General features: G+C 39.6%; 1 protein-coding gene across 3 annotated transcripts in view; it reads left to right on the forward strand.

Annotated features, from left to right (window-relative positions):
- The window catches only part of GALNT17 (polypeptide N-acetylgalactosaminyltransferase 17), a 471,180-nt gene that overhangs the window by 331,288 nt on the left and 116,154 nt on the right, over positions 1-23,738 (forward strand). For all 3 annotated transcript variants that reach the window (XM_068268559.1, XM_068268560.1, XM_068268561.1), the window contains one exon: positions 19,223-19,340. In XM_068268559.1, the coding sequence (XP_068124660.1) occupies positions 19,223-19,340 (118 nt within the window). The remainder of the gene's footprint in view (positions 1-19,222; positions 19,341-23,738) is intronic.

Consider the following 23,738-nt stretch of genomic DNA (forward strand, 5'->3'; position numbering starts at 1 on the left):
TCACAGCAAATGTACTGTACCTGTAACACCTTTTCCTGTGTCAGAAGACTGGTACTATGGTAAATACGTTTCATTGTATTCATCCTAGGTGAGCGTCCATCTTGAGCTTATTTCTGTATGAAAAACTCCAATCCCACCAAAAATTGCAATTATTCCATAATCGCTCCCAAAATTGCTAATGCTGAAAAAACAGTTTCCTCTCTCTTGGATTTGGAAATAAGGGACTGCAAGTTCCAAAAGGATTCTTCTCACTAATTATTTATAGGGTGGGAGGCAATGATTTACATACATTTGACAAATAAAATAAAAACAAATATAAAACTGTATAGCAATAAAGTACTAAGAACATTACTAGTATATTAAAAGGTTAAAAAATAAGCCAATAAAAATAGGTCCTAGTGCACATTTTATACTGACCCTTACACCCCCAACACTGTATGTATAGTAGGTAAATGATACAGAGCAGCTGTGTCCAATGACACCCACTAAGAGAGAGGAGTAAGCAGAGGAAAAAGAAATGTAAGTGATTACCCGCTGTTCAAAATATATGTAGACATGTAGAAGGGATCAATACTGGTGAAGCACCAATAAAGAGCTAGTGCAGAAACTGGAGTATGACCCATCCAGTAGTTCTCCTTTATGAGTTTTCAGTCTCGGCACCCCCATTGCTACATTTCAGCGTTTCATCAAAGACATGATTGCCCATCTTCACATGTATCCTCATGCAGTACTACCTTTAACTTAACTTACACTTTTCTTGCTAAAGTGGACTGCACATACAATTATGAACACAGAGGCTTTTGGCTTGGACCCAGACTTGTACTAGTTTTTACTCCTTTGATTGGCTGAGGAAGTGGGATAGAACCTGTAAAATGCGTTGTATTGTAGAGTACTTAAATAAACGTTATCTTGGTTGAAAATTTAATCAACACAGTTTGTGTTTTAGTTGTTGGGTAGGTAAGCCTACCACTGCTGCCCTTTTTTAAATGTTTTTTAAATGCTTTTACTCTATTATGGTGCCTCTGTTCAAGCTTCAATTCATATTGCCAAGCCCACCCCTAGTGGAGGGGTGTTACCCCTTGTTTCCTATCTACAGAGAGCGACTTCTTAACCTGAGTGGGGTCAGGTCATAACATCCCTATCTGCCTATACAGTGGTTGCTTGTGTGGTAACCCATGTTTGTGAGTATAAACTCTTATACACCTTACTACTTCCAATAGCTTCCTGAACGTACTACACTATTTTGGGCTCTCAGTATTCCTTTTTCTCCTTCTGCATGCACATACAAATAAATGTTAGGTAGTTGGATTGTTATTCCCACCACTAATTGTGCCCAATTGTACCTGAGAATTATCAGATTCAGCTGTATGTATACTAATATGTTATTACACATCAATTAGTATCTGCAGTGTTGCAGCTTATCAAAATTGGATGTGTGTATGCACTCTGTGGCAAGCATTTCTCTCTCTCCTCTCTGGAGGCTGGTGAGCTTTGCTGTCAGTTTACTGCACTCTCTCTGGCCTTCTCTATTCAGTCCGTGGGAGCACATAGAGCTGGGCACTCCACTCTCTTCTCTGTCCTCCTGATTTTCTGTCTCAGATCCTCCTAATGTGTGTTCCTGCCCAAATTGTGATGTGGAGGTAGAGCTCTCAGTGCTGTCTGATTGGCTGCATGCTGCCTATATCATGACCCAGATAAATGTCAGCCCATAATACTGGCCAATGAATGGGTAAATAAATCCATAATGTAAACTTAAGGCTCAATTTACTGTCGGATTAACACAGGCATTTCTTTAACAGTAAATGTTGTGAAAGAGAATTTACCTCATTGTGTAATTAAGCTGGATCCATGATCAATGTGGCATGAGTAAACCACATTTTTATTGTTAAATGAAAATCTTAATCTATAAAATAAAGTTGCCTTTATTAATAAACTGTGACCATGGAAAGCTTGAAATCCGACAACTACTATCATTATATCAAACTGAAAGAATTGTCACATTTGAATTTCATTCTGACATTTACCACAGAGAGCATTGTAAACATTGACATTTAGATTATTGTTCAAGGTCAGTTAAACTGTATGTCTTTGTGAGGATATTCTTGCAAATTGTCAGCAAGTTTATTACTTTCAATTTCCTGCTGAAAACGATCTGGAATCTGCCCTGTGCGCCGCCTCATCACTGTGCCCTCCTAATGTAATGTCCGCCCGTGCCCAAGTGTATCAATTACCTGTCCATGACCTCTGCTTGTCCCCCGCTTCTCCGCGCACATTCTCCTCTTACGAATACACGCGTGCCCCACGTGGTTTCCTAGTAAGGACATAAGTGTCTGATGTCACAAGTGTCTGACGTGTGCCCTTACCAGGAAACCAAGTGGGGCGAGTGTGTATGTGGTAGAGGAGAATGCGCCCGGAGCAGTGGGGGACAATCGGAGGTCACAGACAGGTAATGTATACTTTAGACCGGGCACCGGGGGGGGGGGACATAGACATTAGGGGGGCACAGCAGGGAGGCAGCGAATGGTTTCGACGATCGTCAGGAAATTGCACGCCGTTCCCGCTGCACAGCTAACCATCCAATTTCAGCCCGACATCTTGCAGCATGCGATATTGACAATGCAACCAATTTTCGGGCCAAAATTGGTCGCTTTGACGGTTGGACATGCACTTGGCTGCACTGATTTTAATCCAATATAATTATAATAATCAAATTCGATGGTTGATCAGCCACCAAGTCGCCTGATGTATGGCCACCTTTATCCCATGATGTTGGAATAGTGAGAAAATCCTCATCTTTGGCAAATGGAAGGGGGAAGTAGAAAGGTTAAGGTTGTGTGAATGTCTTTGTACCTCCAACAAAAAAGATCAGAAAGAATTTGAGACCTCTTGGAGACGTTAGATCCCATTAAATGATAAGATATATTGCCAGCAATATATAACATATAGTTAATGATTATTAATGGAAGAAATTTGTGTTATTGGAAGCTCATAAAGGCTCTTCCCTGCCTCTCCTCATTCCCCTTTCTCTCTCCTCTCTCCACTTTTTCTCTCCTTTTTCTCTGTTCATTCACTTTTATTTCTTCTTTCTTATCTTTGTATTTTTACTTAGTGCCCAATGTAATTTTTTTTCTCCTCTTTTCGGGTTCTTACTCTCAGCTATTATTACCTTTCGCTTGTTGTTTTTTCTCTTTATTTGTTCTCTCTCTTAAAATGTGCATTTTGTTAATTCCCATGGTGTTAATCCATGTCCAACATAAGAGAGTTGTAGTGAAGCCTTGTTAATTGATTGGTCTTTACTCCATGGTGGGATAACTGAGAGTTTGCAAAGAAAAAAAAGAAAGAAAAACATAAAAAAAGTAAAAAAAGAGCATTTTCAGTAACTCACCTCTTCTATGGTGGTGTCAAAACTGACAGGTCTCTTTATCCAACATTTCTTTATCCAACATTTCTCTTGTTGCGGTGACATCCACAGGCTGTCACTACTGCTGTTCATTCTGCTTCTGGCTGTTGGCCTGTTCATGCTATTGCAGTGTGAATGGGCTGGTGAGCTAAAGAGGAAGTTGTGGCAGTGACCTATGATGGCCTTGCAGATCTGTCTGGACTGAAGCTGTCACTGAGAAGATTAGCATAGCTCTTTGATCTACAAACTATCACAGAACTGATCAGAGAATTTCTGCTGTTTGTACAATGATGATACTTTCCGGGGAATAATTTAAACCAGTTTTCAAGGGTAATTAACATTTAAGTGCAACATGTCAGTAACTGCATGGAAATTCACTCACAAAATCTCAGGTGCATGTCTGGGAGTGGACATGTTTTAACCACTTGCCGACCAGGGCTTTCTGCACTGATCGGTGCTACGTGGGCTCTCCAGCCCGCAGCACCGATCAGGAGTGAGCCTTGGCGATCAGACTACACCCCTTTTTTCCCCACTAGGGGGATGTCCTGCTGGGGGGGTCTGATCGCCGCCGGCTTGCTGCGCTTTGCGGGGGGGGCTCTTCAAAGCCCCCCTCCGCAGCGTTTTTGGCGCTCCGTCCCTCTCCCTCCCTCTCCCTCCCTCTTCCTCCCCCTGTGAGCTGCGCAGGACGGATTTCCGTCCTGTGCATTGAAGGATAGGCTTCAGCCTATCATATGCCGGTGATCCCCGGCCAATCAGAGGCCGGGGATCGCCGATCTGCCTTACGGCGCTGCTGCGCAGCAGTGCCGTATGATGTAAACAGCGGGGATTTCTTCCCCGCCTGTTTACATTTTGCCGGCGAGCCGCGATCAGCGGCTCTCCGGCTGTTCACAGAGACACCCTCCGTGAACTGACATGGAAAGTTTCCATGGTAACCCGCAGACGACCAGTTTACGCCAATCGGCGTTAGTTGGTCGTCAAGAGGTTAATGAAATATTTTGCTCTGTAACCTCTTACATCGTTTTGTGCACAATACATACCATTTTCTTTGATGTATACATGTCTTATCTCACTTAGCACCATTTATAGTGCAATGGAAGTCTATAATTTGTTTTGCTTATTTCTAGAAACCTCTCTTAAAGGGTATTCACTAATTGAAACAAACAGCTGATCTGGAATATTAAACTCAGCTTTATTTTTTTTGTTCCCAGCAAAGCCTTAATGTTGTTTCTGTAGAGAGAATTGGATGTTCTCCTTGAGAAGAAGCCAGAGATTTATATCCTCCCACTTTATTCTCAGGCTGTGCTCTTAGTCACAGACTAGAGCAGTGCTAGGCTAATATATTTTATGAACCAGTTCCAAAAACACTGGGCCAAATTCTGGTGCCAATTTATCTGTTATTACTTAGATTTCAGAGTGGAAGTCCACTTAAGTTAAAAACTTGATAGGACATATATCAGTGCTTCACAAACCATTCTGTAATTTGATGTTAATAAAAATGAACTTTCCATTCCATTTTGCTGCCAGCTATGGCTCTCTAAAATTGCCAGGAAATTCAAATTTCACTTCTTCAGGGTCAGGATGATATTACGCTCTTCTGTTGTATGCTTAATCATTTTCTTTTTTTCTGGTATTTTTATTTTTTGATAAATTTTTTGTTTAGCTAGTTAATCAGATTTAATAAGTATTTTTGTAATCTTTGCAAATGAACAAGCAAGATGATTCTGACCATCTTACTGTTTTTGCACAATCAAAAAAGTACTCTATATAATATTATTTTATTTGCACTAACTATAGTAGCTATAGTATTAGCTTTCAGGAATTGCACGGCCTTCTTCAGGTTCCATAGGAATCAATACTAAATGGCAAGAGATGAAAATCTTAATATAAGGACATATTGCTAATTGATGTAAGGACATTAGTATAAATGGCTATGAATAGGAGAATGGTTGGAGGGTGTCAAAGAGGTAAGAGGGGTTATACAGATTTTAAAAAGATTTGATGAAAACTGTCTTTATGTCCTATCTGGATGTAGTAACGTCGGTCGGTCAGGTGTGACCAACTGACACACAAAGGTAGAACAGTAGATGCCAAACTTATAGCAAGCCTGAATTCAGTTAAACATTTGAATTAAACTATCCTGCCTAGTTAGTTTACCTTTCTAATTTCAGTTGACAGTGTCATTGAGCAACAAAGATCCCCCTTTTCTCCTGGTCTGGTGTAGTTTCTCTTGACAATGGACCAGAAGCACTTGTGGCCATGAACCAAAGCCTTTAAACTGCACTTGCATGCGGCATGAGGTGGCACAATGGATGGCATATTGGCACAAGCGGGAGGCACAGATGGTACATTAGAAGCAGTGACTTGGAAGGGGGCACAGGTGGCACAATGGATAAAGTGGAGGCACAGTAAAGGCACAGAGGGAGCAAAGTAAAGGCACAGAGGGAGCACAGGTGACACAATAGGACCAGTGGAGGCACAGAGGGCTCGCAGATTGCACAATGGGGCAGTGGAAGCATAGGGGGAATATAGGTGGCACCAAGGAGGGCAGTCAAGGTAGGGACAGTACAGGGGCCACACTGGGGGAGTGGAGCCACCTAGGCCACACAGGTGGAATAATGGGAGCAGTGTAGACACAGATGGCACAAAGGGGGATAGTGAAGGCACATGAGGTACACTGAAGCCACATTGGGACACTGGAGGCATGGGGTGGGCACAGGGAGACAGAGGTGTGCAGAGGGGATACTGTGAACACAGAGGGGACATTGGAGGTCCAGGGGGGCACAGTGTTCTGACAATTCAACTTAAGAACAAACCTACAGACCCTGTACAAGTCATTAACATGGGACTACCTGTATATTTAAACATGCTAGAAGGCTATTTCATTTGTTACTTACAATATAAATTTTAAGCAAATATTTGGATTACATTTTAGGAACTAGTGAGACAATCTGCTATCAGAGATTACAACAAATTATAGTTTGTTCTTACCATATTTATGTTTAATTATATTATACTATGAAATATTTAAGCAAATAATGTCAGAGTGTTATGATTCCTCACGAACAGTACAATAATTCACATGAATATTAGCCACTTACTCTGTGTTGTAGAATAAGAACAATTAGCAGTGAAAAAATAAGTAGTTACTCCAGCTTGATTTTCTATAAAATGTCTGTGAACTGTGCATTGATTGGAATGCTACACACAAGACTTTCAAGCCCTTTTTTTACCTTTGTCATTTTTAATCTTACCATGAAAATATCAGCAGTTGAGCATAATTACTTCAATTACCTTATCTTGGGATAAATGAATGGAAATTGTAAAGCTGAGAGAGGAGGGCATTTAAGGTTAACCTTCTGATAAAGTGTGCTAGTAATTATTCAAGGCATACTTTCAGAAATCCCAGCCTTTTAAATTCTACCCTTTTAATTTTATAATGAAAAGGTTATTAAGTGATTATAAAGTATGATGTGTATGCTGGCTGTATAAAATTACTTTTATATGGTTGTTGTGAGATTGAAAGCGTCTATTATTCGCTACACAATTTAGGAAGTTTGATCTTTTTTTACCATGTGATTGTGCTGCGTCCAGGGGGACAATTATCAATACATTGTTCCCTAAAAATGCTGTTTGCATATGCTGTGACTCAGGTTTTCACATTATACCATGCCTGTTATTCTTATAATCTGAAATAACAACAAAGCTGTCCATGGTAGCCGGGCCCAGCTATAAGCTGATGTATGTAATGCTAGTATTCAGTGCAGATTCTAGCCATTTTTGTTCACTAGATGACCATGGTCACTCATTCTTCTGCTAATCTAATAAGATGCTATTCTAATGTGTAATGCTGGGGATAGGCAATGCGTTTTTTCAACGTGATTCTCCGCTCGATCTATTTTGCCGCTCGATTCTCCACTCGATTCTCTTATCTCCTGCTCGTTTTTCTTATCTTTTTCCATTCACTTCTATGAGAAATTGAGCGGTAAAAACGATCGAACGTGAGATCGGACATGTCGGAAATTATCTATCGAACCATCTATCTGCTGGGAAAACGCATGGTGTATTCCCAGCATTAGAATTATCAGCCTCACCTACTGTAAGGCCATATTCACACTTACAATTTACATGTGTTGTATATTTTTGTTAATTTGCATTCATCCCACATCTCATGTATTTCAATGTCATCGCATGTTTTTCTACTTTTCTGTTTCTTTGTGAATTTTTCTGCATTTTAAAATTGGGAATGCACAAAAATGGAAAGCATAGGGGGCACAATGGGGGTCAATGAAGGCACAGAGGGGGCACATGTGGCACAATGGGTGCAGTGGCAGCACATAGGGCACCTAGGGGCCACGGGTGGCATACTAGGGGCAATGCAGGCACATGGGGGGTGTAAGTGGTACAGTGGGGGCAGTGGAAGCACAGGAAGTACAAAGGTGGAGCTAAAGGCACAGTGGGGCAGACGGGGTGGATACAGTGTAGGCACAGGGAGACAGAGGGGACACAGGAGGACACACTGTTCTGACTTATGTACAAATTTAACTTAAGAACAAACATTAAATGGGGACTATCTGTATATTTAAACATGCTTGGGGGCTTTTTAATGTGTTGCTAAAAATAAAGAGGAAAAAAGGAAAATAAAAATTACATACTGTATTTTAAGCAAATAAATGGATTACATCTTAGGAGCTAGTTAGTTCACTTGGCTGAATTGTTACTGATGCAACTGATGGCTTTTTTTAAACTTAAAAAAACTAAACTCTCTTCACTACAACTGAGTTAAAACATTACTTGCTGTATTAATAACCTCCCCATGCTGGTTGCTTATAAAAATAATCACCATGTGAGCCCTGCCAGATCCTGTGCTTTCACTGCATTTGCAAGTAGTGGAAGTCCAAGCATGCTCCTTCTTTGATAAAATCTCTATGCCTCTGCACTATTGCTTAGGTCAGACCATGGTCACATGGGGAAAGTGCCTAGATCATGAAATCCTCAAATCCTTCTGTAGCTAATCCAGTTTACCTTTTAATGAGTAAAGCTAAGATCCCAAATTCTCCCAAAGGTATTTTGAAATGTTCCCATATCATTAATGTAGAGTCTCTATCTATGTGGCATTTTGGGGAATACGTTTGCAAGCACCTAAGTTGCTTGCAACTGTTCTTATTACATTGAAAATATTTTCTTCTCCTTTGTCCAGTCACATAAAAACTGCAGTTGTAATTGAACTTTGCATTAATTAGAGTCAGAGTTGAAATTGCTAACTTGCATATGTTCTTGATTCACGTCTACATTATCTAGTGTGAAAGAAGATAGCATGTATTCTCAGAAGGGAGGGGGTGAGGTGTGATTGGGTGATATTCAGAAAAAAAGATTGGCTGAGCTGCATAAATTTATTAGACAGACTATAATTTGAGGGTAAGTAACAGTATTAGTGCTATTATTAAACACATCTGTTTCAGGGTATAAGAGTGGTTTCATATACACTGATCCATTTTAAGGCGACTTAAAAAAAGGGATAAACTGTGAAAACTATACTCCCATTAAATATTACACTTTAGTTATACATCATTTACTAAATAAAAATATTCATTTTGAAATTGTCACTGGTACTAACATGGAGAATAGTTTTTTCTTCTCTTTACTTTTCCTTTTTTTCCTTTTTAAAGCTTAGAACTTTTCATTAAGCAAACACACGAGTGTGGCGTATTCCTTCATAATGTGAATTATCGATCATCCAACCACTTTGTAAAGTGTTCCTATAGTGCACCATGCTTAGCTAGCTTTGCCATTCTTCCTTTGTTGGGTGAAAGAGGAATTTTCTTTATTAATGTAATTAAATTTGTGCATATGTATAGTACTTGACATTATTACTTTGAAGTGCACCTACTGTGTCAATTACACATACACCTTTGTGTTAATTTCTTATGTTCAACATGTTTGCATGCTGTAATTACTTAATATATATTTATGGATTAATAGAATTCAGACAATAACTGGTATAAATAGCTGCTGGTGCAGCCCCCTGATTAAAGTAGTAAAAGCATGTTTTAACTACTTAAAGACCACCCCACACCAATGGGCATAGTCGCGGCGGCAGCCCCAGGACCGCCTAATGCCAATTGGCATCAAGTCCTGGGGCTAGGATTTGCAGGAGATCACGCGCAGGCTGTGCGTGCATCTCCTGCTTGAGGGGCGGAGCTCCACCCCGACTTCAGTCTCCGAACGGCAATCGCCGCTCGGGAGACTGTTAGATGGCGAAACCGCCGTCTTTACACAGCGTGCAGCGCTGCAATCAGGAGCAGCTCTGTACTGGGGACAGCCGTGTGACATGGCTGTCCCCCGGGGGACTCAGAAGCAATACGCTGTGATAGGCTGAAGCCTATCACAGCCGATCCCTGTGATAGGTCAATGGGGGGGGGAAGGAGGGAGGGAGGGTAATTTTCATATAAAAAAAAAATTTGTTAAAAAAAAGACACAGCAAATGTTTGTTTATAACCAAACAAACCTGGGGGTGATCAGACCCCACCAACAGAGAGTTCTGTTGGTGGGGGGAAAAGGGGGGGGGGATCACTTGTGTGCTGTGCAGCCCTGCAGCTATGCCTTAAAGCTGCAGTGGCAATTCCCCCCCCCCCCCATCAGTTCATCCTAACCATAGGTTTGTAGTATGATGCTGATACAACAAAGAGCTTGAATGCCAAGTACATTGATATAATAATGGCTGGTGATTGATAGTTGATAGGGTCAGGGGCAAACGCAGGATTTTTAAGGGGGGGGGGGTTCCTGAAAGGTCCAGAAGCACGTATGTCCCCGAGTGCTTCCGAATACAGGTGGCTCCATACTGCCCATGCACAAAAGTGCACTGGCGTATTACGGAGCTGCCTATCTTTGGAAGTACTCAAGGACACGAGTGTTTCTGAGGGCTTCTGGTAGCAGCAAATGTGAACGGGGTACAGCGCTGGAACAACTCCCCAAGAGAGGAACAGGAGATAGACTTAGTTTGGACAATTCAGTGGAATATGCTACATAGTGTCACATAGCGCAAGCGATACCCATATGATGCAGGGATATATGCATCTGCGGAAGATGGCGGCGCTATATAAATACTAAATAATAATATTTTGCCTCACCAGGATTGCACTTTTATTTAGCTTTCCTGTATGACAAGAACACACAGCCAGCTCTAGGGGAAGAGGGAAACAAAGGTGAATGAAGGAGGCTGGTGCACACCAAGAGTGCTTCTGAGCGTTTTTCAAATCAACAGTGATTTGAAAAGCGCTTGACTAATGTTACCCTATGTGGGTGTTCCCACAGCAGCGTTGTGATTTTTTCAAAATCGCACGTATACTGCATGTAGCATGTTTTTGAGCAATTCATTCAAAAATCGCTCTGAAAATCACTTCACAAAATCACACTCACAAATTGCTAGCGATTGCTATTGTCATTTTGGCGTGCACTAGCCCAGAGAGAGGAGTGGAGAAATTGAGAATAGCCTGAGATGGAGCAGAGAACTTATCTGTATTGCAGTCCCACATCAGACAGGCTACTTGCCTGTAATCGGACTCCTGTCCCTGTCAGTCTCTCACACAAGTCAGAAAGAAGCCCTCCTGGAGTCTAGGGACTGTCAAAAACTTTTCAGCTTGTTAAACACCTTACCCACACATGCAGTCATTATAACAATGGGGAGAGACCAGACAGATGTTTGCCCACGGACCCTGAGTCCAGGCAAGCTCTGCATCATGCTGTGCATATTTACCAGCTTGCCTGCACTCTAATTTCATCATGTCTGACACTTCTGTGCTGTGGAGAGTCCAGGACTCCATAATCAACATTCTCTCACTGCAGGCTGCATCTTCTTGTGAGGGAAGCTGGGCTGCTCTCTCATTCCATTAGCTGGAGGGAAGCACCAGAAGTAAGAAGGGAGGGAGAATGAGGCTGTTTATATTATGCGGGCTTCCGTGGCTGAATACACAGCTCAGTGCAGGGGGGAGGTTCCAGACACCCGGAATAGCCCCTTCAGTTCGCCAGTGAGGGTGTGGTTGGCTGATTAGAGACGGGGCAAAGTATACAGTATATAGCTGCTTTGAGCCATTATCAGGTTGGCTCTGACTTCGACTATTTACTATTTAACTTTGAACAATGCACATGTTTAGCACTGCACTTTATTTATTTGTTTTCCCTGATGAAGCTTACCTATTGTATAAGTTAAACATGTTGGAATGTATGCAGATTAACCCATTCAGGTTCCGTGGTTTTCACGTGAGAAATGTTCACCTCCCATTCATTAGCCTATAACTTTATCACTACTTATCACAATGAACTGATCTTGTTTTTTCCGCCACCAATTAGGCTTTCTTTGGGGGGTACATTTTGCTAAGAGCCACTTTACTGTAAGCGCATTTTAACAGGAAGAATAAGAAAAAAATGGAAAAATGCATTATTTCTCAGTTTTCAGCCATTATAGTTTTAAAATAATACATGCCTCCATAATTAAAACTCACGTATTGTATTTGCCCATATGTCCCGGTTATTACACCGTTAAAATTATGTCCCTATCACAATGTATGGCGACAATATTTTATTTGGAAATAAAGGTGCATTTTTTCCATTTTGCATCTATCATTATTAACAAGTTTAAAATAAAAATAATATAGAAATATTTCATCTTTACATTGATATTTAAAAAGTTTAGACCCTTAGGTAAATATTTACATGTTTTTTTTTTAATATTTGTAATGTTTTTTTTTTATAGTAAACATTTTATCTGGGTAGTTTTGGAAGGGTAAGAGGTAAACAATAGATTTATAATGTAAATGTGTGTTCATTTTAATTTATTTTTATTTTCAGTTGTAGTATTACTTTTTGGCCACAAATGACGGCCATGAGTTTTACATGACGTCACTCTAAGCGTAACACACGCTTAGAGTGACGCATCGGGGAGGGAACGGCCAGAAAAGGCGCAGCTTCCGAGAGAAGCTGTCGCTTTTTCAGCGGGGCAGAGGAATCAGTGATCGGGCACCATAGCCCGATACATTGATTCCCTGGCTACCGAATCCGCGGCCGGGAGTGCGCGTGCACGCACGCGATCGGCCGCGGGAGCGCGCGGTAGCGCGCATGGTTCCTGGACGTAGTTTCTACGTCCAGGAACCAAAATAGGTTAAGAGCTCTATCTCCACTAACTGAATTCAGTTTTTTTAGCAGTGTCTATATACTTCTAACAAGAAGTTTTATTTAAAGAGACACTGAAGTGAAAAAAAAATATGATATAATGATTTGTATGTGTAGTACAGCTCAGAAATAAAACATTAGGAGCAGAGACATAAGTCTAATGTTGTTTCCAGTACAGGTAGAGTTAAGAGACTCCAGTTGTTATCTATGCAAAAAAAGCCATTGAGCTCTATGACTTTCAAAGTCGCAGAGAGCTCTGAGTTCTGAAGGTTGTTATCTGAGCTGTCAGTCAAGGATTTTCTTTTTCTCTGCCAGAGGACAGGTCAATAGTTCACAAGTCTGATTTGTAAAAACATTTAGAATGCTGAGTGTTGTGTAAACTGCACATATTAGAGAATGTGCAATGTTATTAAAAAAAAACGATATAACTGAAAATAAAAATATGAGAATTTTTTTTTTTGCTACTAATCGTCTAGTAATTATCCGTACCACACAACCAATTCATTATATCATAATTTTTTTTCGCTTAAGTGTCTCTTTAAGTACTGTATACTAGTTTATGTGGAGCACAGCGAATGTTGTCTCAAAAAATATTGCAGCAAATTATGTTACAAAGCATTGCAAAATTTTGTTGTAGTAAGCTATTTCTATATTACTACATGCTTATGTTTTTAATTAGATATATCTAAAGAACTATAGATATGTGTTTTCATTTTTATTTCTCTATCTGCACCTGTTAGTGGTTGTTTTCCTGTTGCATCAATATCAGTACAAGACTAAAGTCCCCACACTTGGTGATTGAAAAGGTCTAAAGTTATGTACACATCTTAGATTTTCCTTTGCCAAATCAATTGCCCTTGATTGTTTCGACTGGAAATCCAAAGTGTGTGCACGCATCTACCCAGATTTCTGGCCTTCATGTTAGAGATGCCAGGACAACTGGTCTGGCCAATCCAATGTATTTGTATTTACTTTTGCCTCCCCCATGCCTGCTCCCCTGTCCTCTTCATAGAGCAGTACATGCTGCTCAGCTGGGAGCAAATCAGTGTAGAGGTCATTTTGGGTGACAAATTTAAAAAGTGTGTACCAGGCTTTTATTATTACAAACTAGACAACATAATTACAAAGCTTTTCAGTTAGGCCAAAATGTTTTTTTATATTTTTCCAGTTTGAAAAGAAAATGTCAATCTATTGTTTAGAATAAAATGTAATAAATAAAAATCTTTAATTTTGCTAAATAGTGGTAGGGTTATGTTAGCTATAAAATATATTTTAACTGTTCATTGTTGACAGTTATCTATATAAAATACATTTGAACTGTTAATTGTAGAATGTAATGCTGATTATTTGGTGTATTCTTTGTTCATATAATAATGGCAACAAGCTCCAACAATAAAATAAAGCCTTTGTTAAAGCTGCAATGGAGGAAGTAAGGAGTAATAAACAGTAAAACAGTGGAAAATATCACGTTATATTGAGACTGACAGTATGGAATTGGATACAAAGTAAATCTTTTCCTTTAGCGATAAGTATACTTTCTTGTACAAGAATACCCATTATAAACTGAACAAACATGGTTTGATCTGAACACTACCTTAAAACTCATTTCAACCTTTCACAAATAAAAAGCAATCTTTATCAGATCATCTCTATAAATATGAAGTAGTTTAACAAGTGACATTAAACTGATATACCTGTGATTGCTGATATTTTTTCACCTGATCACAGCCCCTTAACCTCTCCTTATGTTTCACCAATAGATAGTAAAAAAAGCTGCCCTGTGTGGCTGTCATCTGTTACTGATGGGGTAATGGCACAATGCAACACCCACATAGATGTGAAGTTTCTTCTACCTTATGCAATGCATGTGTCATTGCAGTAACACCAGCAAGGTTTTCCTGCCTTCTACAGGCTTATGTAGTAAGATTTAATAACCAATGAGACAAACAGAGGGGAATTTTAGGTTTCTTCAGTACCAAGCCCTACACTTTGAGAAAATGTGCCAAAAAAGGTTATTGAGGCTGCAAATTGACTATGAAAGACAATATTTAATGGCATTTAGTTCCAAAACACAAAACAATTGAGTAGGATTTTGTATTAACTGTTTGCTTATCTTCAAACTGTTTGATTAACTCCAGTACGTCTTAAATTACAACTACTCCATGGAAATAGTTCTTACCAAAGTAACCAATCTAAAGGCCCTTATGCCATGATCATCTTTTTTTATTTGTCCTCTGCATTTGATATTGCAAAGACAATCTGCTACTCCAAACACTTTCATATTTAATCATAAAATTCCTTTGTTCTTTCTTGGTTATTTTCCTATCTCTCTGGACGGTCTCTTCCTGTGCCTTATTTGAATTATATGTTCAGTCTCAGGAAATTAATTAATTCACTTGGGTTTTGTACATGTATGCAGATGACACACAATGTCAACTACTGAATACCTCTCAGCTGCAGCCCTTAGTTTTCTCTTATCACTAGTTCCTGATTGGTTTTCTGTTGTATCTTCTTTCATGACCTATTGCTTCTTAAAATTTAAGTAAAACAGAAATAGTCATTTTCCCACTATCTCTATCCACTGGATGTAACAATAAATGTCAATAACAGATTAGTTCCCCTAATGCTATGTTTAGGTGTGCTGTTTGACTCCTCTCCCATACACAGAGGCGCTAAGCTGACTGCTAGACCTGCATGAGTTTGTACTCGTTGTTATAGCCTGATAAAGTGGGTTATGCCCGCAAAACACGTTGCACATGTCTGGAGTATGTAAATACATTTTTGTTGTGAAAAAAATCAACAGTATCTTGTGTCTACCTCGGGGAGGTAAGTCCACCGCTACCTCCTCCATTTTAAAGTTTTTAGCTCTTTTTATATTACTGGCACCTCTGTACAGCTGTACAATTTTTTTCTAACTCAGGACGCTACTAAAATGCTGGTGCATGCCGAAATAATAATTGCCCTTGACCATTGTAACACTCTTCTCTATTACCTTCCAACTAACCAACTTGATTCCAGTCTGCATTGAACTTGACTCCTTAACACATCCACCTCTTTTATTCCTTCTCACCTGCTGCTCCTCTCTGCTAAGCTCTTGCCAATTAACCAGAAGATCCACTTCAAATTCCTAACTGAGATCTGTAAAGCTCTCCATAATCATATCCCCCTTCCTCTCCCCTGCATATCCTTATATCATGCTGAAAGTAATATCTGTTCTGCACACATCATTATCATCTCCTCCTTCAGCAGAGAACACACTTGCAGGGCCATTTCCCCTGCCATTCCCAGGTTTCTGTCGGGTTTTTGCACTCTTTTTCCATGTGTACGCGTTTGCGGTGTTATGCACTGTATGCGAGCGTGTGGGAAAAAGCAGAAAACTATGCGTGATCGAATGGATGCAATGCACGCATTTCCTGTGCAGGGTTATTGACTTCAATCGCCTGTAGAATTGTGTGCATTACTCTTGTTTGATGGATATACATTGTTGTCTACACTTAAGAAGGGGTACACTTTGACCCCCAAATGATTGTCTGTGACAACACAGATGTATTCTTTTAGGCACTTTTGGCAAAGAACTATATTGGTTTAGTACTGGAGTGTGCAGACCATTTCCTTGTTTGACTCTCTATGGGGCATAATGCCAGTGCCCCAATGTCTACACACCTCCACCGTAAGGGCAGCAAACCACAATGGCTGTGCCATCTGTTTCTTTATTTCTTTAAAAGGGTGTGAGAGTAGGCTTAATGATGGTAAAAATAAAATAAGAAACATTATTATTAGTTTGTTGAAAGTATAATTTGTACATCAATTCATGCTTCAAGAATAGTAAAACAAAGCAGAGTGTGCCACAAGCTGAATAATGTTGTGCAGTCTTTAGATTTTCAAGCTTGTAATCTTGACTTTAATTTCTTTGTTTCATTATAATTGGATGTTTGCAACAAACAGAAGCACAATAACTACTTTCATTGTTTGATTTCATTTGAAAATTATAATTTGCCTTTCACTAAGCACTAGGAAATGTACAGATTTAGGTACATCAAGATAATAACAGTTTAAACGGTTGCAAATGTGAAGCAACCCCTACTTTCCGACTCTTAACAAAATAAAATGTTGGTAGTTTTGATATTGTATGCTCAGTATCAATGAATAAATGTTAAACATTATCTTTACGTTAATTGGTTTATATAAAGCTGGATGAAAGATAAAAGTGGATGCCTGGTTAAAACTTAAAAAGAGACAATGAGCCCGGTTCAATTACACAATTGAACGTGTACAGCTAGGCTCACAGTGGGTGTTACGGTCCCTGTAAAACCAAGAAAGCAACGGAATGGGAAAGTCGCACTGCACGTTACCCTTGCATTGTGTCGCATACAGTAAAGCATCAAGTCAATCAAAAGTATGCTTCTATGTCACTGTTAATGTGCACATTTAGTGGTAATGCACCGCATACAGCGCGTTAGAATGTTGCACACCATTAAACTGCATGGGCCACTGTATATGTCACATAGGTGGTACATTGCAGTGCGACATATCACATTACAATGTGGCCATTACGTTGCATCACAACACACCACTGTGAATATAGCCTTAAAGGACACCCGAGTCGAAAATAAATTAATTAAATAAGCAATTGTATCTATCTTCCTTCTCCTAAAAATGACTTTTTAAGATATTCCACAGTTTTAATTCATTTTTAAATCGACATTTTAAGATTGTTTTATTGTTTTTGCTCAATGACACATTCATTGAAGTATGCCAGAGATAAAATCTATGAACTATTGACCGTTTTTATCTCTTTCCTGCTCTCAGAAGTGCTAGGAAAGAGTATTATAGTTGGAATTTCATATTAGTGAGGGTCACACTGTAGTCACTTCCTGTCTGAGTCAGGACTGAGTTAGCCACTTACATACCTGATATTTTACTCTTTCAGGCAGAGAAAGAAAAAAAGGAACACAGCATAGTTATTTGTGTGCTAGGCACTGTACATACCCATGTCTATCTTATCATGTCACATGTCACCTTGGGTATCCTTTAAGTGCTGCAATAGATAAACTCATATGAATAGCAATGCCCATGCCCATCTATGCAAGAAAAAACTTGCTTGAACATCTCATCATCTTGGTGTTCTTTCACATTATTCAGGTACTGATTTATATGTGGGAGGTATTGTTTAATATCAGAAATTATGGCGAATGAGAGCTACACATATAATTTTCCCTACTCAGGGAATAAGACATTGCATATATGTTTTTGTATTTGTAATTAATTCAATTATTGCATTACCTTGTACATTTAATAATAATAAAAAAAAAACAGCTCCCAAGCCATGAAGTTAACCACTGGGGCCTGCTGCCTTAACAGTACTCTACAGTCCAGGGCATTTTAGGGCTCTGAAAGAGAGGGTAGACATTTCCCACCCTGCTTGCAAAGTCCATCTGTCCAGGTCAAGGGCTCATCCCCACCTTGTGTAGGAGATTTACAGTTGCATTTGCCATTGTTTCCTCCTTTAGTCTCATGCAGAGAGCAAAGAACAATAAACCTTGGCAAAAAAAAAAGCTTTGAATTTTCCACCAGGGCTTCTTCTTTGGATAATCTGTCTAATGAGAATCCAATTACTTTTTCTTTGGGATGGGAAAGTGTTAATAATGTACCCTTATACTTATTTCACAGTGGGTGGTGGATACCTGAATGCATCCATAATGAAGAGGGCTTCCAAATCTCACTATAAGTCACCTCACCTGAGGTCATAATCCACTAGTCTCTGCACCAATGTAAAGGATGTAATTAAAGAACAAGATCCCATGTTGCATGAGTGCTGTCTTAAGGGGCCCATACACTCAGCCGATTTTCTGGCCGATCGATCGATCAAAACCGATTGATCGATTGCAAATCGATTGACCAATCGACTGATCGACAGCTGATTTCGATCGATTTAGATGGATTTCCATCAAACTGGCAGGGTGAAAATCTAGGTCGATCTGATGAGATTGCTTATCATTTTGCATTGGCCCTAATGGAAATCTGATGGCAAAAAAAATGCCATCAGATCGAATTTCAATAGATTTTAAACTGAAATCTATTGGAATTCTATCCTAGTAAAAAATGTTCTAAAAACACATCAGATAGATAAGAAATCCATCTGATGCTATATCTGCGGCTAATCTGACGAGTGTATGGGCACCTTTACACTTGTACAAATTAATTAATTAATGGTCATGTCATGAAGAAGGCAGGGACATATTGGTAAAACCTTTGTTGATTTCCCATAAAAAGCGACCTGCAGTCTCACAGTGGGCTGATTTCATCAATAAGCCTTCACTAATGCAGCATTAATGTGATTAGCCAGCATGGGGCAGTACAGTACTGAAACCAGGCAAATGTACTGTGTTTGGGTTTTCATCAGACTTTGGATCAGTTTTATGGTTTGAAATAGAAGTACCGTATGCTTTCCTGTATATTATTACGTTTGTAAAAACAATAGGCAGGATTATTGTATTGAGACATAATCTTTTATTTATTCATAAAGTTATAAAAGATCTATCGAGACTTAATTTAGAAGGAAACTAATAATTTTACAGAATTTTGGTATACATGTAAATTGCATGATTTAGATGTATATATTACTAATATATTTATGTATTTCTCTCTATTGTATAGAACACCTGCAATGATTGGCTGCTCATTTGTTGTCAACAGACAATTTTTTGGTGAGATCGGGTTACTGGATCCTGGAATGGATGTATATGGGGGAGAGAATATTGAACTTGGTATAAAGGTTTGTGCCATTATTTTCTAGTGTTCTATACCATATTGATCACAAAGTTCAGAGTCAGTGGGTGTATATCTTCCACAAGATATGCTTATATAAAATCATTACAAGTGTTTGCACCTCTCTACCTACTTACGATATCTGAACTTTCAAGAGCTTTGGGTGTGTGTCTATTGCTTCATGTGCATATGTGTGTGCTGCTAAATATACAGAATGACAAACCCTATAATGGAAATGTGTATATATATATATATATATATATATATATATATATATATATATATATATATATATATATATATATATATATATACATATATATATATATATATATATGTATACAATTTATTTTTTTTATTTATTATTTGGATGTATATGGGGGAAAGCAAAAGCTAAAAGAATAGTAATATGAAGGCTGTATGGCAGGTTACAGATAATACTTAGCTCTATAGCCACTATAACAAGATGAATTGATCTGAAAATCTGCATATCAGGACTGGGAACTGAATTCCAAATCCAGTAAATATATTGGCATTGTTGTATAAAAGCAAATAACATTTTGAGATGCGTTCAAAGGGAAATGAAAACTCAGGGTGCTAGCATAATATTGCCCCTGTTTAACTCTAAATGCAAATTTTTGAACAGAGGAGCCAACTAGAATAGAAACATTTAAAAACCATTTAAAAAGGGGGACGTTTAGGTGGACTTACCTCCCTTGTAGATAAACAGACCGAAAACAGTTATTTTCAAACAAAATAACATTTGTTTAGTGCTCCAGTGCTTAGCAAGTCCATCTAAACTTCCCCTCTTTTAAACTTTTTTTTAGATCATTTTATTATAGTTGGCACCTCTGTTCAAAAATTTGCATTTAGTCTAGTCCACCCTTGGTGGAGAGGTGTATCCCCATACTTTTCCTATCTACAGAGAGGGCCTTCTTAACCTGAGTGGGGTCAGGTTCTAATTCTCCCCACCTGCATTGCCCGTGGTTGCCTGTGTGGTAACCCATGTTTGTGAGTATAACCCTTTTTTATTCACAATCTACCCGATAAATACTACACTATATTGGGCTCTTGGTCTTCTATCTTCATTTTTTCAACTGTTTAACTCTAGTAAGTCCGCATCTGGAATATGGAATTCAGTTCTAGGCACCACATTACAGAAAGGATATTGCAGTTTTTGAGCATTTTCAGAGAGCAGCAACAAAATTGATTAGAGGGATGGAAGATCTCACTTACCAGGAAAGGTCAGATAAACTGGGTTTATTTAGTCTGCAGAAAAGATGCATTATGCTGGGTACACACCATAAGTTTTCCCTCTTAATAGATGGATTCGATAGATAATTTCCGACATGTCCAATAATCCTTCCAATCTATTCTGTGCTCGATTTCTCATAGAAGAGAATGGAAAAAGATAAGAAAAGTGAGTGGAAGATAAGAGAATCGAGCGCAGAATTGAGTGGGAAAAACGATCGGGTGGAAAATCGAGCGGAAAAACGTATTGTGCGTACCTAGCTACAGAGGAGATCTAATTAACATTTATAAATACATCAGAGGGCAATATAAAGGCTTGACAGATGAGCTTTTTGTTCTTAGGCTTGAGCAAAGGCTATGGGACATGATCTGTACATGGATCCTGGAAGTGGTTCTTTACCATAAGAGTGATTAAAATGTGGAATGTAGTACCACAGGTACTAGTTATGGCAAAGTTATCTGCATTTAAAGAGGGCTTAGATGCTTTCCTTGCGTTAAAAGACATCCATGTATATAATTATTAGGTGACTCCCGGTGGTGTTGATCCAGGGATTTTATTTGATTGCAACCTGGATTCAGGAAGGAATATTTCCCCCTCCTTTTGGGGCTAGTTGGACCATGCCTTGTAAGGGTTTTTCACCTTCCTCTGGATCAGTTATCCTTTTTGGATCAGTTACCCTTTTTGGATCAGTTACCCTGGCTCTCTTACCTTTTTGTGTCTTGAAATTGTATTTATTTAATAGCTTGCTCTCTATTATACATTTTATTCATCATGTTACGTCTGTCATTGTAATCACCAGTTCTGTATTTTTTTGGGCTGGTGCCCACCAGAGCGGTTCTGGAGAGTTTTTTAAAATGCTTGCAGGGAAAAACCGTATGGCTAATGAAAGTGAATGGGATGGTGCACACCAGAGCGGGTCGTTTTTTCCACAAACGCAAAATCGGGGGATGCAGCATTTTTTAGATTTCTAAGGTGTTTCTGCCTCAATGTTAAAGTATAGGAAAGTGGAAAATGCTAGATCAGAGTGGTTTTCCAAGCATTTTTGTTACAGAAGCTGTTCAGTAACAGCTTTTACTGTAACAATATTTGTAATCTGCTACACAAAAATGCTCCAAAAATCGCTAGGTATGTTTAATAAATGTCTCTAAACATGCCTAGAATCTCTCTGAAATCTGCTTCAAAAACCTCTAGCGTTTTGCAGATCTGCTAGAGGTTTTTGGTGTGCACTGGGCCTGAATCAGTGTACCTATTTGATGTTTGTTTTCCCATTTTGAACAGCGCCACGGAATATGTTGGCGCTTTATAAATAAATAATAATAATCAGTGCAGTGTTGTACCTAGAGATGAGCGTAATGACCTAATTACGATTTTGCGAAATTTCGCGTAATTAGTGTAATTACGATTATGGCCGTAAGTACATAATCGTAATGAAGAAGGATTTCGCGAAATTTCGCGTAAGCGTAATTTTCGCGTAATTTTCGCATTACAGTCGTATCATGCCGTAATTTCGCATTAAACGCTACCGTAATTTCGCGTTAAACCGTAACGCTCTGTATAATATAAAAAAGCCGCCGACTTTAAGGGTTAATAGCAAAGCCCCCTTAAATGCTAAGAGCCTCAAATTTGGAGAATATATTAAGGAGATCAGGAGGAATAAGAGGAAAATTTTTTTTTTCAAAAAGACCTTATAGTTTTTGAGAAAATCGATGTTAAAGTTTCAAAGGAAAAATGTAAACATTTAAAAACCCGCCGATTTTAACGGTTAATAGCAAAGCCTGCTTAAAGTTTAGGAACACCAAATTCCCAGGGTATATTAAGGGGATCAGTGGGAATAAGAGGAAAAATTTTTTTTTCAAAAAGACCTTATAGTTTTTGAGAAAATCGATTTTTAAGTTTCAAGGGCGAAAATGTCTTTTAAATGCGGAAAATGTCAGTTTTTTTTGCACAGGTAACAATAGTGTATTATTTTCATAGATTCCCCCAAGTGGGAAGAGTTTTACTTACTTCGTTCTGAGTGTGGGAAATATAAAAAAAAAATGACGTGGGGTCCCCCCTCCCAGACCTCTTTAACCCCTTGTCCCCCATGCAGGCTGGGATAGCCAGAATGCGGAGCACCGGCCGCGTGGGGCTCCGCACCCTGACTATACCAGCCCGCATGGTCCATGGATTGGGGGGTCTCGGAAGGGGAGGGGCAGCCAAGCTTTCCCCTCCCCCTCCGAGCCCTTGTCCAATCCAAGGACAAGGGGCTCTTCTCCACCTCCGATGGGCGGTGGAGGTGGAGGCCGCGATTTCCTGGGGGGGAGGTTCATGGTGGAATCTGGGAGTCCCCTTTAAAAAGGGGTCCCCCAGATGCCCACCCCCCCTCCCAGGAGAAATGAGTATAGAGGTACTTGTACCCCATACCCATTTCCTTTAAGAGTTAAAGTAAATAAACACACAGACACTTAGAAAAAGTATTTTAATTGAACAAAAAACATAACCACGAAAAAAGTCCTTTAATATTCTTAATTAACCATTAATACTTACCTGTCCCTTTAAATAAATGATCCCTCGCAATATCCTCGGAAATGTTCTATCAGTTACAATGTAACTTTGTTACATTGTAACTACGCCGCACCCGACGCCACTCGCCGCTCAGCCGCCGCATACGCGTCCGTGCAGGACGCTAAGTCCCCGCAGCTCCCGCTGTCCACCCCGCCCACATCTGTCACCCACATGTCACCCACATGTGGGTGACATGTGGGTGACATGTGGGAGAGGCGGGGAGGGCAGCGGAGCCGGCGGGGACTTAGCGTCCTGCACGGACCCGACAGAGCTCTGAGCTATATAGCTCAGAGCTCTCGAAAGCATCTTTGTATTTGGGCTCCAAGGAGCCCCATTGGTCCTTAGCAGACCAATGGGGTTCCTTCAAATCAGAAGGAACCCCATTGGTCTGCTAAGGACCAATGGGGCTCCTTGGAGCCCAAATACAAAGATGCTTTCGAGAGCTCTGAGCTATAGCTCAGAGCTCTGTCGGGTCCTGCAGCGCAGACGCGGCGGCGGCGGCGGCGGTGAGTGACGTCGGGTGCGGCGTAGTTACAATGTAACAAAGTTGTTACATTGTAATAACTTTGTTACATTGTAACTGATAGAACATTTCCGAGGATATTGCGT

This window comes from Hyperolius riggenbachi, chromosome 2 (assembly GCF_040937935.1).
Source record: "Hyperolius riggenbachi isolate aHypRig1 chromosome 2, aHypRig1.pri, whole genome shotgun sequence".
Lineage (NCBI taxonomy): Eukaryota > Metazoa > Chordata > Amphibia > Anura > Hyperoliidae > Hyperolius > Hyperolius riggenbachi.